The sequence below is a fragment of the Theropithecus gelada genome, chromosome 19, assembly GCF_003255815.1.
Source record: "Theropithecus gelada isolate Dixy chromosome 19, Tgel_1.0, whole genome shotgun sequence".
Classification (NCBI taxonomy): Eukaryota; Metazoa; Chordata; class Mammalia; order Primates; family Cercopithecidae; genus Theropithecus; species Theropithecus gelada.
In genome coordinates this window covers 30,077,004-30,091,695 of record NC_037687.1, presented here as the reverse complement: position 1 = coordinate 30,091,695, position 14,692 = coordinate 30,077,004, and the positions used below count along the sequence as shown (strand labels likewise).

General features: G+C 48.0%; 1 protein-coding gene across 13 annotated transcripts in view; it reads left to right on the top strand.

The window, feature by feature from the left end:
• Positions 1–14,692, top strand: part of ZNF160 (zinc finger protein 160) — a 37,471-nt gene that overhangs the window by 5,628 nt on the left and 17,151 nt on the right. The window contains exons 2-6 of one of the 13 annotated variants that reach the window (XM_025366960.1): positions 7,392–7,476; positions 7,582–7,706; positions 13,171–13,224; positions 13,377–13,473; positions 14,276–14,331. Coding sequence is in view for 10 of the 13 variants with exons in the window: in XM_025366949.1 (XP_025222734.1) it covers positions 7,392–7,476; positions 13,175–13,224 (135 nt within the window). In the remaining 3 variants the exon portion in view is untranslated. Of the gene's footprint in view, positions 1–7,391; positions 7,707–8,513; positions 8,638–12,013; positions 12,561–13,170; positions 13,225–13,376; positions 13,474–14,275; positions 14,332–14,692 lie in introns of those variants that run through there. The other 12 variants (XM_025366961.1, XM_025366952.1, XM_025366962.1 and 9 more) reach the window with 12 other exon arrangements.

Genomic DNA, 14,692 nt, shown 5'->3' with positions numbered 1-14,692 from the left:
ACGCCTGCAGTCCCAGCTACTCGGGAGGCTGAGGCAGGAGAATGGCGTGAACCCGGGAGGCAGAGCTTGCAGTGAGCCGAGATCACGCTACTGCACTCCAGCCTGGGTGACAGAGCAAGACTCTGTCTCAAAAAAAAAAAAGAAAAAAAAAGAAAAAGAGCAGAAGGCCTCACTGAGGCCTGAAAAGCCCCCGCAGACCCTGTGTCCTCAGCCAGTGTCGAGGCGTCCCTACTGCCTTACTCCAGCTCACGGGTCTCCCACACTCTGCACATCACCAGGGCCCAGTGGCCATCCTGAGCAGGGGCTTTGCCTTCCAGCAGGTGATGTCCTCAGAGTCAGGGGTCCTGGATTCCCTTCAGGAAGGGCAGCGAGAAGTTCAGAAGCTAAATGGGCCATGAAGAAGCCACTCCCTAAACAGCAGGGGAATTTTGCAGGTGACTGTGAGTAGAGAGACAACGGGACAATGGCAGCCTCCCTCATGAGATCTGGGACCTCTCTTTTTCTTGGACATCCTCCATCAGCTCAGTCCGGCTGATCTTCACCTGCCTTTAAACTGGACTCCGTGGTGTCCCCAAATCGCTGGCAACTCCTTCCAGCAGGGCCAACTTCTAGAATCTACACTCGAGGCCCACTGTCCTGCAAATAGCCATTGGTGTCCATTCCTGCCACATCGCTTGTGTCCAGAGGCCTTTCCATCCAGTGTGCTCCTCAGGCTGGAAGAGAAGTAGAAAAATGGGGCAAGTGAAGAAGTACTTAGAGGTGTCAAGTGAGGCATGGAAGCGAGGCTGAGCCTCTGGAGGAGCTGGATGAATGCTGCATGCACCCGGCCCATGCGTGGCTGCGGGCTCACAGGGTGTGTGGCACACTTGGAAAGAAGTCTTAGGTCTGGCTAAGTGGATTTTGGGGTGGTTGTGGGGCTGCAGGATCATTTTGTAACGCCCTGATGTCTCAGCTCAGGTTACCTGGGAAACAGATGCTGACACAGAGATTTGCACCAGGGGTTTAATTGGGAAACTCATCACGGTGAAGAGGACTGAAGGCCGTGGCATCATGCAGAGAAACATCCTGAAGTGTACTTAGAACCAAGGCCTAAGCGGAGCCCGTAGGGAGCTTCAGCCGCAGGAGGATGGGTACCTTGGCCTGGGTGGGGATCCCAGAGCTGCTCCACAGCATCCGCTCCACAGGGTGATTTCTGCGGAGGCTTTGGGAAGTGCAGAAACCCTCCTGAAACCCATAGAGGAAAGATAGGAGGAATCGCAGATGATTTTCTGGGTTGCCTTTGGCATTCGGGGTATTTCCAGTTGCAAGTCAATAGACTTTCAGTTGCGTTTCTGAGGATGAAATGATCATTTGGAGTGTTTCCTTTTATGGTGCTGGAGTCTAATTGGGGCATTGCATCATGAGAGACATCTCTGTTTTATTGGTAGGTTTTAGTGGTATTTCCATGTGGGGTGGAGTCACTATGAGTAGAAATACGTTTTCCTGGGTCAGCGAGTCCCTGGCGTGTTTGTGTATATTATTCCATGAGTGTCTGGGGCTTGTGAGATTTCATAACAGGGCTTCTGGATCTTTATGAAGTATCTGGGGAATGTGGGATATTTATGAAGTATATGAGGAGTGTGGGAGTTTATAAGCATGTCTGGGTCCAGAAGAGCAACGCAGGGCCTAAGAATCAGGCGCAGATGGCCTTCATTAGGGAGGGTTTATTGTGGGGGCGTCTATGGGTGCGACTCAAGAGGGAGTGATTGTCAGGGTCCCAGAGCAGGGGAAAGATTTCTCCAAGAATCAGGGCGAAACAGCACACTGAGCTGCAGCCCAAAGACTTCCACTGGGACTGTCCTTGGGAAGATAGAGCTGCCACATTCTTGCTGCCAGGCCAGTGGCCTCTCCCTGTTTATTCCAAGATCACAGAGTCACAGGGCAGCTGAGGAGCTGAGGGGCAAGGTCCTTGAGACCGGCTGTGGAACACGGATCTTTCTCCAGTGCAGAGGGGCCACGGGGCCCTGGGAAGGGAGTTGGAGGATTACAGCCCTGGTCATGGCAGGGAGACTCAGGAACCGGAGGGAGGAAGAGCTGTGTTCATCCCCACAGGGTGCCCCTCTGCTCAGGAATTTGTGCAATAGAATGGGGTGAGCTAATGGGGTCACATTCAGGGAAAGGAGTCTTTCTGTCCGCCCAACACACATCTCACCCTATGCACACACTTCTCCCTTTCCCCACTGTCCTCTCCAAGAGGGGAAACTAATGTTTCCCCATGTGGGTGACTGAGGAAGAGGAGGGGTTGGTCTGTTTGTGTCTCTCCTTTCTCCCCTCCCTCAAGTCTTCTGCCTGCCTTTCTGCTGCTCTGTTCAGACTCTCACTTCCTGCATGTCTACGGTCAGTTTGTCCCACACAAGACCCAAGGATTTGGGTCTGAATAATATTCAAGCCAACATCATTGGCAAGTGAGAAATCTTAGACCCCAGGACCTTTTTTCTGTGTCGGGGTCTGGGCACAGAGAGGTCTCTCTTCTTTTTGCAGAGTTTAGGGTCTTTTATTGGCCAAGTGGGTCTGCTCAGCCTCAGACAACGGTCCCATAGTCAGCCAGATGTGTTTCGGGGTGAACTTACGCTTGCCCTTCCACCTGTTGGGCAAGCAGAGTGTCTCCATGAAGGGTCCTTGGCTCTGCCCCTCAGCTGGTCCTGCTCAGCTCTCTTCTCACAATAAAGACCACCCCAAGGACAAACAAGTCCCCTGCATACATCCGTCTCCCAATGTGAAGGCCATAAAAATGGCCTAATATTCATTCATTCATTCATTTTGAGACGGAGTCTCGTTCTGTCTCCCAGGCTGGAGTGCAGTGGTGCGATGTCAGCTGACTGCAACCTCTGTCTCCTGGGTTCAAGCAGTTCTCCTGCCTCAGCCTCCCGAGTAGCTGGGTCTACAGACATGAGCCACCACTCCTGGGTCATTTTTTTGTATTTTTAGTAGAGACGGAGTTTCACCATGTTGGTCAGGCTGGTCTTGAACTCCTGACTTCATATGATCCGCCCACCTCAGCATCCCAAAGTGCTGGGATTACAAGCATAAGTCACCGCGCCTGGCGATATGTCATTTATTTTTAATTATTTACTCATTTACTTATTTAATTTTTACTACACCCCCATTTTAGCATTACTAATATTTCATTTAATGTTGCTATTATTATTTACTGTTATTGAGACAGAGGCTTTGTCTGTGTTAGACACTGATCTCATGTAACGGGATTCTTTTATAATTGTGCTTAGGATTCCACGGGAGATGAGTGAATAAACGACTGAACAGGGTGCATAAACAGACAATTTATATATTCATTAGATTAAGGCATTTTGTATTCCTCATCCGTTATGCAAAGCAAACACTAGATACTGTGGAGTCATCTCTCATGAGAACAAACCAGCAGACAGCTGGGAAGCACACCAGCCACCAACTGGGAGTATTAAAAAGAGCAGTCCAGTCTCCAAATCAAGCAGAGGGTTCAAATCATAGAAAAGTTGCAGAGCCACCGGGTCTCAGAGTTTCCCACGGGAACCCTGGGACTCGCTACCAATCCCGTGGGCGCGCCTGGAGATTTTAACGTCTGGTGGGATGGTGGATTCCAAATGTGGCTGCACGGGGTGGAGTGCCCTGAAAGGCAGGTTTGAATGCTCTCCTGCAGGTGAGAAAACTGGAAATGGATTCTGGGTGGGGGCTGTGGCCAGCGAGGGGCGGGTCTTGGATAGTGGTGAGAGGCCAGGTAGGGAGGGTGAGGTGGGGTCTGGGCAATGGGAAAGGGGTGGAAGAGGGTCGGGTGGGATGGTGGAAATGCTGTGGGGCGGGGCCTGGGCAGTGGGGAGGAGGCTAGGTGGGAGGGTGGAAGCCGCCGTGGGGGCGGGGCCTGGGCATTGGGAAGGGGTGGGGGGGGAAGGGTAGAAGCCACCGTGGGGGCGGGACCTGGACAGTGGCAAGGGACCAGGGTGGGCAGGGTGGAAGCCACCGTGGGATGGGGTCTGGGCAGTGGGAAAGGGGTGGAAGAGGGTCGGGTGGGAGGGTGGAACTACTGTGGGTGCGGGGCCTGGACAGTGGGGAGGGGGCGGGGTGAGAACGGTGGAAGCCGCCCTGGGGTGGGGTCTGGGCAATGGGAAAGGGGTGGAAGAGGGCGGGATGGGAGGGTAGAAGCTGCTATGGTGCGGTCTAGGCTGTGGGAAGCGGGCAGGGCCAGGAAAGGAGCGGGTCTGGGCTCTCTACTCCTCTGGGCCGCAGGTCATTTTCTCTCCACTAGGACTGGATCATCAGCATTGCACTGCTAAAAGAAAATTTCAGCTAATTGAAATTAGGCGGGGATGCTTCCGGCTTATTTTCAGTTAATAAGTAGGGATGCTTCCGGCTTATTTTCAGTTAATAAGTAGGGATGCTTCCGGCTTATTTTCAGTTCAGGAATGCTTCCTGCTTATTTTCAGTTAATACAACATTTCAAACAATTTAAGGCAAAAGAACAGAATTGTACTGGGCCACTTAATTGAAGGCTAAGATTTATTTACTCTTACATTGAAAACGATTTAAGTGAAAAACTCATTTTGTTTGCAGGTGGAGACAGGCATCCTACCCTTAAGAGGATCACAACTCATTTTAGCTCAAGGTACCAGGAGGGGTGCAGGGGCATCAGCGGATGGTCCCTGTGGGGCCGTGGTTTCACCCTGGAACTGGCAGTTAGACCTGCTTAATTAATCCAGGACCTGATTTGTCTGTTTAGAGGATGAAACGAAGGTGAAATGTCTACTTGTGCTGTGTTCAGTTTCATGGTGACAACAATTAGAACATCGTTTCCGTTTCTGGATGGAAGAGAGAAACTCTGGGCTTAGGTGCAGGGACGTTTCCAGGGCCCTGGACCAGGGTGTGTGGAGGAAGGGTGTCTGGTAATTTAGGTCGCCAACCATTCCCTTAAACATAAAGAATACTTAAAATAGAGGAATTATAGGGGAAATCTCAGAGATAAATTTCTGGGTTACCTTTGGTATCTTGGAGTATTTTGTGTTGTAGATCAAGAAGCTTTCAGATGCATTTTGGAAGATAAAATGATAGTTTGGCGTGTTACCTTGTATGATATGAGGGTCTTATTGGAGCATGTGCATCACTAATGCCTTGTTTCCTTATATTTCAGTTGTTGATCTGTTACACAATTGTAAGGGATTTTAGATGTATATGGCTTTGAAATAAACTTGGTGCATCTCATTTTTTCAATTAGCTGAAATTTTCTTTTAGCAGTTAATGATGTATCTTATGTGTGACAGGAATAGTCAGTACACCCACCGTGAAGATTGAGTGCCCTGCAAAGCTTTTTTCTTTTGTTTTTTGTTTTCTGAGACAGGCTCTGTCGCCCAGGCTGGAGTGGCGTGATCATAGCTCACTGTAATCTCAAACTCACTTCAGCCTCCTGAATAGCTGGGACTATAGACATGCACGACCACACCTGGATAATTTCTAAATTTTTTTGTATAGATGGGGTCTTACTATGTTGCCCAGGCTGGATTCAGTGCCTCTCAAAGGCCAAGGTACCAGGGCAAGTTTAAAGTTTCTTATATTCCAATCTTCAAATATATGTGTATTCATTATTTTTGAGTTTCACTTGTTATGTGTTGACAATGTAGAAGCTGATTTTGACCCTGTAATCCTAGCAAATAGCAAAGGTTGAGCCTCCCCCACCATTCTTTCTTCATTTTTTTTTTTTTTTTTGAAGTGAAGTCTTGCACTATCGCCCAGGCTGGAGTGCAGTGGCACGATCTCGGCTCGCTGCAACCTCCGCCTCCTGGGTTCAAGTGATTCTCCTGCCTCAGTCTCCCTAGTAGCTGGGATAACAGGCGCTGCCACTGCACCTGGCTAATTTTTGTAGTATGTTTCACCATGTTGGCCAGGCTTGTCTTGAACCCTGACCTCAAGTGATCCACCTGCCTTAACCTCCCAAAGTGAAGTGCTGGGATTACAGGTGTGAACCACCATGCCCAGCCGGAAATATCCTTTTTCAGTCTCTTGTGAATATGTTGATTTTGCTTCAATGAAAATTTTATAAGCATTTAAACTCTGCATATAGAAAATGGATTCATGGCTTTCACCTATAATCAGATTCACCCCTACTATTCTCAGTTTAATGAAAAGATCCAAAATCAAATCATTTCTTTGCTTGGAATCATGGAAGTCCATGCTGAAACTGCTTTCTTGGCAACACAGGTACTTAGCAATATTGCATAACACAGAGCAGTCTACCTTGCAAAAGTCCCCAAATCCCAGGCACCATATCTTTTGAAACTGTGTAGATACAGTTGTTAAATATGCTATTTTTCCTATCTAAACAATTGTATTTTCAATTAATCACCACTTTTCCATTGATGAAATCTTCCACATGTAGGGAGGTGAGAGGCAAACATACTTCAAAGTAGAGGTAAATTCACAGATGTTGACATAAAATTCTTGCTAGTAGATACAATGCCATTTAATATTTGATCATCTAGTTTTACTTTGTATAGGGTTCATATGAAGGAGAATATCCAGCGGGGCATGGTAACTCATGCCTGTAATTCCAGCACTCTGGGAGGCCAAGGCAGATAGATCACTTGAGGTCAGGAGTTTGAGACCACCCTGGCCAATGTGAAACCCCGTTTCTACTAAAAATACAAAAAAAATCAGCTGGGTGTAGTGGCATGTGCCTGTAATCCTGGTTATTTGGGAGGCTGAGACAGGAGAACTGCTTGAACCCAGGAGGCGGAGGTTGCAATGAGCCAAGATTGCGCCATTGCACTCCAGCCTGGGCGACAGAGAGACTTTGTCTCAAAAAAAAAAAAAAAAAAAAAGTAGCCTATCAAATACGCTTAAAATCTTGCAAAATTAATTACCCTTGAGGTGAATATAAATGCAGATGTTTTCTGAAGACGATTTTACAGGCTTTTTTTCTACAACAGATTAAAATAAGTACTTAGAAAACAATTTTTATTTAAAAATTGTAATCTATGTGTTTTTGTTTCTCTTCTGTTTTTTCAAGTACTTTCAGAATGCATGTAAAGTGAATTTCAAATTACACTATATGTAGAAATTATTGACATAAGCATATTATGATGACAAAGTTTATCTCAAAGGTATTTGAGGCTGTGTCGTCTCAAGAGTGGAATGAGATAAAGGAAGAACAATGGAATTTGTTGCTATTTGTAAAAAGCTACTGCTTTTTAAAAAGCAAGTTATTGACCTAACTAATCACAGGCCTTAGCCCTGCTCCAGAGCCAAGGTTGACACTGTCCTTCCTGGCTGGGTGGGGAATAGAAATGGAAAGGAGGTTCTGCTGGTCAGCATGAAATTGTACACTCCCCGCTAAGCTCAAGTTTTGCATTTCATGTTCTGTATTGCAGAAACATTCCTGGATCCGAACACTGCCCCCTCGACGACCTAGAGAGATCCTAGCTCCCAGCCCACTGAGTGGCTTCAGCCTCGCTGGTAGGGCTCTCCTCCAAAGCTCTGGAAACAGACTCCTGGGAGCAAGACGAAGGGAAGCGCAGGTGTTGCTGCCTTTCCCCAAGCCCTCCCCTCTTCATCCCTCAGGCTCCTCCCAACTGCTGGCCCCTCTGCATGAGGCGCCCACCCAGGCCCCGCCTGCAGGGAACCCAGCTCTTCTTACAGATTCCTGCAGCCTCTAGAAGCTGCTACTTGGAGTGAAGGCCTCACACGTGAGTTTCCCTCTGTTTAGGTTAAACTTGGGCTCCCCAGGCTCCTGCACATCCAGACTTGATTTCCAGGAGTCCTCAGAGACATACATACACATGTGTATATATATATATATAAAAATTAAGATAGGGTCTGGCTCTGTAGCCCAGACTGGGGTACTGTGGCGTGATTGTAGTTCACTGCAGCCTGGACCTCCTGGGCTCAAGTGATCCTCCCATCTCAGCCTCCTGAGTAGCTGGGACTGCCGGTGTGTACCACCACGTTTAAATAATTTTAAAAATATATATATTTAGTAGAGAGGAGGTCTCACTGTGTTGCCTGAGCTGGTCTCGAACTCCTGTGCTCAAGTGATCCTCCCGCTTCGACTGGAATTACAGCCCACAAAGTGCTGGGATTACAGACGTGAGCCATCACTCTGGGTCCTATAGACCTTAATATCCCCTCATGGCTCTCTTATCCCCAAGTAAATTCAGAGATGTCCATGAGAGGTCAGGGGTCACTTCCCATTGAACCACACAGGCTGGTCCTGCTTGCAGTATTTCTGCCTTCAGGCCATGTAGACACCTTTCACGCCATTTCCTGCTTAAAACTCTTTACTCACTTCCCACCCTGTGCCTTGTAAAGTCCTCACCCGCGAGGTGCATTCACCCTTTGGATCCCCTAAGCCTCACCCTTCATTGTGTCTGCACCGCAGCACCGCAGCTCCAGTGCAAGAGTCCTCGCCCTGGTCCTGGGATTCCGCAGATCCACCCCTCCTCTGAGACACCTGCCCATCTTGCTCTCATTGAGCCTTGCCCTCTGCCCCGCAGGCCTCCCCCTCATAAGCATGGCTTCCTCTGACCCAGCGTTGAAGGAGGTGACTCGGGCCTGTCTGTTCACCTCCAATGTTCTTTTGTCCAGATTCCACTCCACTAGAACATGTGCTTTCAGTAGGTGGGCATCTTATTCCATCCCCTTCCCTGTAAATATGTGGCCAAAGGGGATCAGGAGAGAGACGGGATCAGGAGAAAGAGAGAGGAAATAGAAAAACTGAGAAGGAGTGAAAAGGATGGGTGAGAACCATGAACAGATGGCAACGCAGAGGATGGGTGGGGAATTTGCAGACAGACACTGAGTGAAAGACAAAGCTGAGAACGTGCGGGGCAGGGAGCAGCTGGAGAAATGTAGAGAAAAGCTGCGTCTCCAGAGAGATGAAGACAGCAAGATAGGGAGAGGGGCAGAAAGGGGGAGGCTCCTCAGACAGAGTGGGGGAGAGGAGGAGGGATTTGGAGCCAGGACAGACAGCAGTGTGGTGCTGGGACAGCAAGACGGGACAGCTGGTGACAAGGAGAGCATAGGGAGAACCAGAGCATGGGGAGGCTTGGGATCTGGGGGTGCCAGAGAATGGGGACAAGGGGTGTAACAGGGAAGAGGGGATTTAATAGGGGGAGCAGACGGGGAGCACACATGAGGGAAGAAAGAGGCAGAAATATGTGGAGATTGGGACTGGGACAATGAAAAGATTGGGCAGAGAGGAATAAGAGGTGGAAGAAGGTGTAGGAATGGAGCAGAACAGACGGAAGAGAAGGAAAGGAGAGAAGAAGGGGAGAAAGAGCAGGAGAGGAGGGGGGCTCAAAATGAGGAGCAGAAACCTGGGAGAAAACAGAAAAAAAGCCAGAGAGAGAAGTGAGGATGAGATATATACAGAATGAGAGGGACACACACAGGAAGGAAGAAGGCGGGGACCTTGGCTCAGGTGAGTGGTGAGTTGATTGAATATGGGTAACTTAGTTGTGACATGTTGATTTCTGTCTTTATAATCGAACAGGTTTTAAATATGCTTAAAATACACAGATGAAGATGAGAATTGCAAAACTCTTGTCTATAAGGCTATGCATTTCATAATTATGGCATCAGAGGTTAGCTTCCACTTATAACCTTTTCAGCCAGAGGGCAGTGACTTGACTTATTTGTGGGCCACCCTTTTCCTCCCTTTCCCTGGGATGGGATTGGGTAGAGGCGAGAACATGAGTTAATGTAATACTGATTACATAATATTTAGTATTATATGATGCTGATTATAGTCAATATAATAGTGTACAGTCAATATAATAGTGAACACGCAACACGGAAAACTCATCACCAAAATCTGGAGGAACTTCTTCCCACCAGCAATGCATTTTCCATCCTACAGTAACTGGGTGACCTTATAGTTCAACTCAATTCTGACACTGTCCAACTAGAATTAGGATCAGATGCTGTTTACTGGTTGGTCAGTTCCACAGGGCTGCCCCCACTTCAAGTGCCAGTCACAAGTCACAGGTTGGGACCTGAATTTCTGGGCAACCAAATGTAAATTGGGGATTCACTTGACTCCCCTCCTCAGGTTGTAGTAATCTGCCACAGTCATTCACTGAACTCAGGAAAACACTTGGTTTACTCATTTGTTATAAAGTATGTTGCAAAGGACACAGGTGAACAGCCAGATGGAAAAGCTGTGCTGGCTAGTTATTCAAACCCAAGGAAAGTGTTAGGGAAGCACATCGATCAGGTCAGTCAGAGCGTACAGCATATGAAGTGAGGGCAGCCTTGTGCGACTGAGCTCTCAAGCTGTGGTGTCTGATTCTGTTTTGTAGACAGTGTCAGAATTGAGGAAAACGGCAGGACTCCCTACCTGGGACTCCCTACCTGGTAGTCTGCTGGAGAACCTGCCATTGTGGGGAAAATGACACACATTTTGGTGACTAGAGGTGAAACGTTCTGTGTTGAGTGTCAGAGTAGTATGAACAATTTTTTTCCTCTCTGAACAGATCTCCAATGCGTAATAAAGCCTTTTCTTCTTCTACTTTTCCATCTTTAAGACAAAAAATACTCTCAACTACATTTCCCTCTGTAATAAGTACCTATTTATGCTCTATTTAAGAGCATAATATACTAAATACTAGTTTTACTTTGTCTTCAATTCTTTTTTTTTTTTTTTAATAAAAATATAGAGACAAGATCTTGCTGTGTTGGCCAGGCTGCTCTCAAACTCCTGGGCTCAAGTAGTCTTTCTACCTCAGCCTCCAATAGTACTGGGATTACAAGCGTGAGCCATGTGCGGCCACTTTGTCTTCAATTCTTGCTTCAGCCTTTGAATTATTGCTTGAATCTAGCTTTCACATCCAGCATTCCACCGATTCTTCCTTTTTCAGTCATCAGTGACCTCCCCATTCCTAAATGCCGTCATTCATGTCCTGTCCTCATCTTTTTCTTCCTATTGGTAGCATGTAGCACAGTCAATCACTTCCTCTTCTGTTGTCTTGGATTTTATGACACCCCGTTAACTTTTACGTATCTATTCAATCTTCTTGCCACTCTAATCACTTTCTGCTTTCCTATTCTCTTCTGGTGTCTCCAGAACTTTCTGTTCTCTGAATGTGTGAGTGCTCATGGCTCAGTCCTTACACCTCTTCTTGTCTCCTTCCACACCCACTGTCTTTCCTTACTGTCTCATCTCATGGCTTTATGTCCCACCTATTAATACACGGCTCCGTGTCCCCTGCAGACCCCCCTCTAAAATCCTGTGTCCAGTTGTTTCCAAAACTCTCTGCAGGAATATCCCAGCAGGCATCTCCACCTTCATATGTCTAAAAGTGACTTCCTGGCTGGGTGCGCTGGCTCATGCCTGTAATCCCAGCACTTTGGGAGGCGAGGCAGGCAGATCACCTGAGGCCAAGAGTTTAAGACCAGCCTGGCCAACATGGTAAAACCCTGTCTCTATTAAAAATACAAAAAATTAGCCAGGCGTAGTAGAGGGCGCCTGTAATCCCAGCTACTTGGGAGGCTGAGGCAGGAAAATCGCTTGAACCCGGGAGGCAGAGGCTGCAGTGAGCCGAGATTATGCCAGTGCACTCCAGCCTGGGCAACAAGAGTGAAACTCCGTCTCAAAAATTAATAAATAAATAAATTAATTAAATAAATAAAAGTGACGGCCGGGCGCGGTGGCTCAAGCCTGTAGTCCCAGCACTTTGGGAGGCCGAGACGGGTGCATCACGAGGTCAGGAGATCGAGACCATCCTGGCTAACACGGTGAAACCCCGTCTCTACTAAAAAATACAAAAAACTAGCCAGGCGAGGTGGCGGGCGCCTGTAGTCCCAGCTACTCTGGAGGCTGAGGCAGGAGAATGGCGTGAACCCAGGAGGCGGAGCTTGCAGTGAGCTGAGATCCGGCCACTGCACTCCAGCCTGGGCTACAGAGCCAGACTCCGTCTTAAAAAAAAAAAAAAGTGACTTCCCAAACTCCTCGGAACATGTCCACCCCCTGCAGTCTTGCACATCTCAGCTGAGGGCAACCCTGTACTTCCTGGGGCTCAGCTGAACTTCTTGTCACGTGTAAAATATGGAAGATATTATGTTGTAAGTGTGTTACTTTGTAAAATAAAGAAAAAATTACGCATTTACTTAAAACAGGTGAGGAAATACATGGTTTCATAAATTCTTTTGAGGTATGGGAGAAAGAATGTGTGAAGACCTCTCCCTGTGTGATCTGCCCCCTCAGGACCTCTCGGATGTCATCTCCTTCCTGTGTCCTCCCCGCCCCCTCTGCTCCAGCCACACAGGCCCCTTTCCTTTTCCTGGAGCCAAGGTTGCGCCTGCCTCAAGGCTTCCATGTGGGCTGGCCCTCTGCCTGGAACTCTCTGGCCTCTCAGCTGCAAGTGACAAGCAGCCTTTCTTCCTGAGGTCTTTGTTCCGACATCACTTTCTCCGTGGAAACCTTTGTGATGTCCCACAGCCTCCCATTTGACATGGCAGCCCCACCTTCACCCCCACCTCTGGTCCATGTTGCCTGTTCGGTGTGATTCCTTTTGCTCCTTCAACATCCAGTCTGGATCCTGGTGAGAACAAGTCCCCAGCAGAAGAGCAGAGGCAGAAGGTGGGGCTGTGCTGGGCTCGCCCCCTCAGTGCAGCCCAACCCTGGCTTCACGTTAGAGTGCCCAGGCGTTTTGCAGAAACATCTCTTGTACCCCCTTGACATATTTTCATTTCAGTGTTTTAGAGCCCAGCCGAGTAATATTTAAAGTTGACTCTGTTCTGTAGCCAGCATAGTACCAATCCCTGTCTTTTGTTTCTGAAGGCTGAGCTCAGCCTGGGATCCACAGAGAGGTGAGGGGGCTGTGTTCTGCGTGGGGTTTGGTCAGGGCTGGGTCTGTGCCCTAAAGGGAAGCTCAGTCCAGCCCAGCTCCCCACTGCTGCAGCATGTGTGGGCCTCTCCAGGAGGAGAGCAGGTTCTGAGGAAAGGGGTCGGAAACTCACTTCTTCCTGTAGGAGTTTCTCGTCCCCGTATTCCCCCAGTGCAGTGGGGCGCAGAGGACCGTCTTTCCATAGGGTGAGATCTTCTGTGCGTGTGATTGTGGCACATGAAGGGGAAGTATAGATTCTCAGCCCTAAGCAGCATATGTTGGATATTCAGTATTGACTTCTAAAGATTCTTTTATGTTACCCAAGGAAGAAGTCTGGAAGAAGAGGAAAGGAAAGGAGTCAGGAATGGCCCTTACTCAGGTAAAGTGATATTCCTGGTGGATTGTTCTTTTATTTCTTCCTGAAATGCCTGGTATTGCCGTTGCGAATCTTCTCTGAGTCTGAAGCGTCCTGCCTGACACGTTTGCTGACACTCACCCATGCCTTCCCTCAGTCCCTCTCATCTCGCTTAGATTCCGTCTCATCAGGACCCAGTGACGTGAACTTGGGAAGAGGCTGCACTGGGCATGGTCCTGGGAAGGGCTCACACCAGACATGGATGGAGACGGGGTGAGGGTCCCGTGGTGTCAGTGCTGTTGGGCAGCAGGGATTGTTCAGGGGCCACATCTGGATGCACTGTCAGCTCTGTGCAAACCATGATAACAGAAGCTGCCCATGAAGTCAGGTATTACTGTGCACAAGCACCTGCTCACTGGCGTAGAATAAGAACACTAAGAGGAAAGCTTTCCTGCCTCATTTTTAGTGCATTTGAAGCCGAACAAGTGAGTCATTGTGTTTCCGACTCCAAACTCGTAAAGACTGGGAACGGAATGGAAAATTTAGACGCTGATATTGGAGATAGATGATTCTTTCATTCCATCATCCAGTTTAATGTATGACATCAACATAAATGGGTAACAAGATTCATTAAACTAGTCTCAGAAACTCTATCCCATGGAGACTGTGATGCTCTTACAAGAAGCTTTGTCCGTTGGGTATTGCAGGTGAGAATGGTATATGAGCAGAACAACCTTGCCGTTACAGAGACTGGAACTGTATTTTTGTTTTACCGGTTATGAGTCAACATTTCGTTTCTTTTATTTTAAACATGGCATCATGTATATATTTGTTTTATAGTGAAACAATACATTTATGCGCCAAGAGGTAAAGCATGCCTTTTCCTGTCCAGCCTTCCACCCTCCCTCACATCTCAGTGGGAAGCCACTGTTCTCAATTGTGTGGGAAGGGTCAGTGCGAGTCCTGTAGAAATGTATTTTGACATCATTATGAGATTTCAACAAATTCCTCAGTGAATGTTTGGTTGTGATATGTTAACCTGCAAGTTTTGAACATTGACATGTTTTCGTGTTAGGAAACAGGAGCTCACTTTTCTACATCCTTGTTGGAGCATTCTGGGAATGAAGACAGGTGGATCTTTTAACTTTCTCACTTTTATGAAGAATACCACACAGGGTGCTGCATGGTGGCTCACACCTGTAATCCCAGCACTTGTGGAGGCCAGGGTGGGAGGATCATGAACCCCAGAGATTGAGGCTGCAGTGAGCCATGATAGCACCGCTGCACTTCAGCCTGAGTGACAGAACCAGACCTTGTCTCAAAGAGAAGAAAAAAGGTGCCACCCTGGCTGCCTGTGACCATGCCGACTTCACTACAGATCGTGGAGGGTTCCTCCGGGCTTGGCGATTGGAAGAGTGATCTCTTCTAGGATGGTGCATTGCCTGTGTTGCTAGATCTGGCAAGATTCTATCCCTATCCCAGGTGCAGAGGC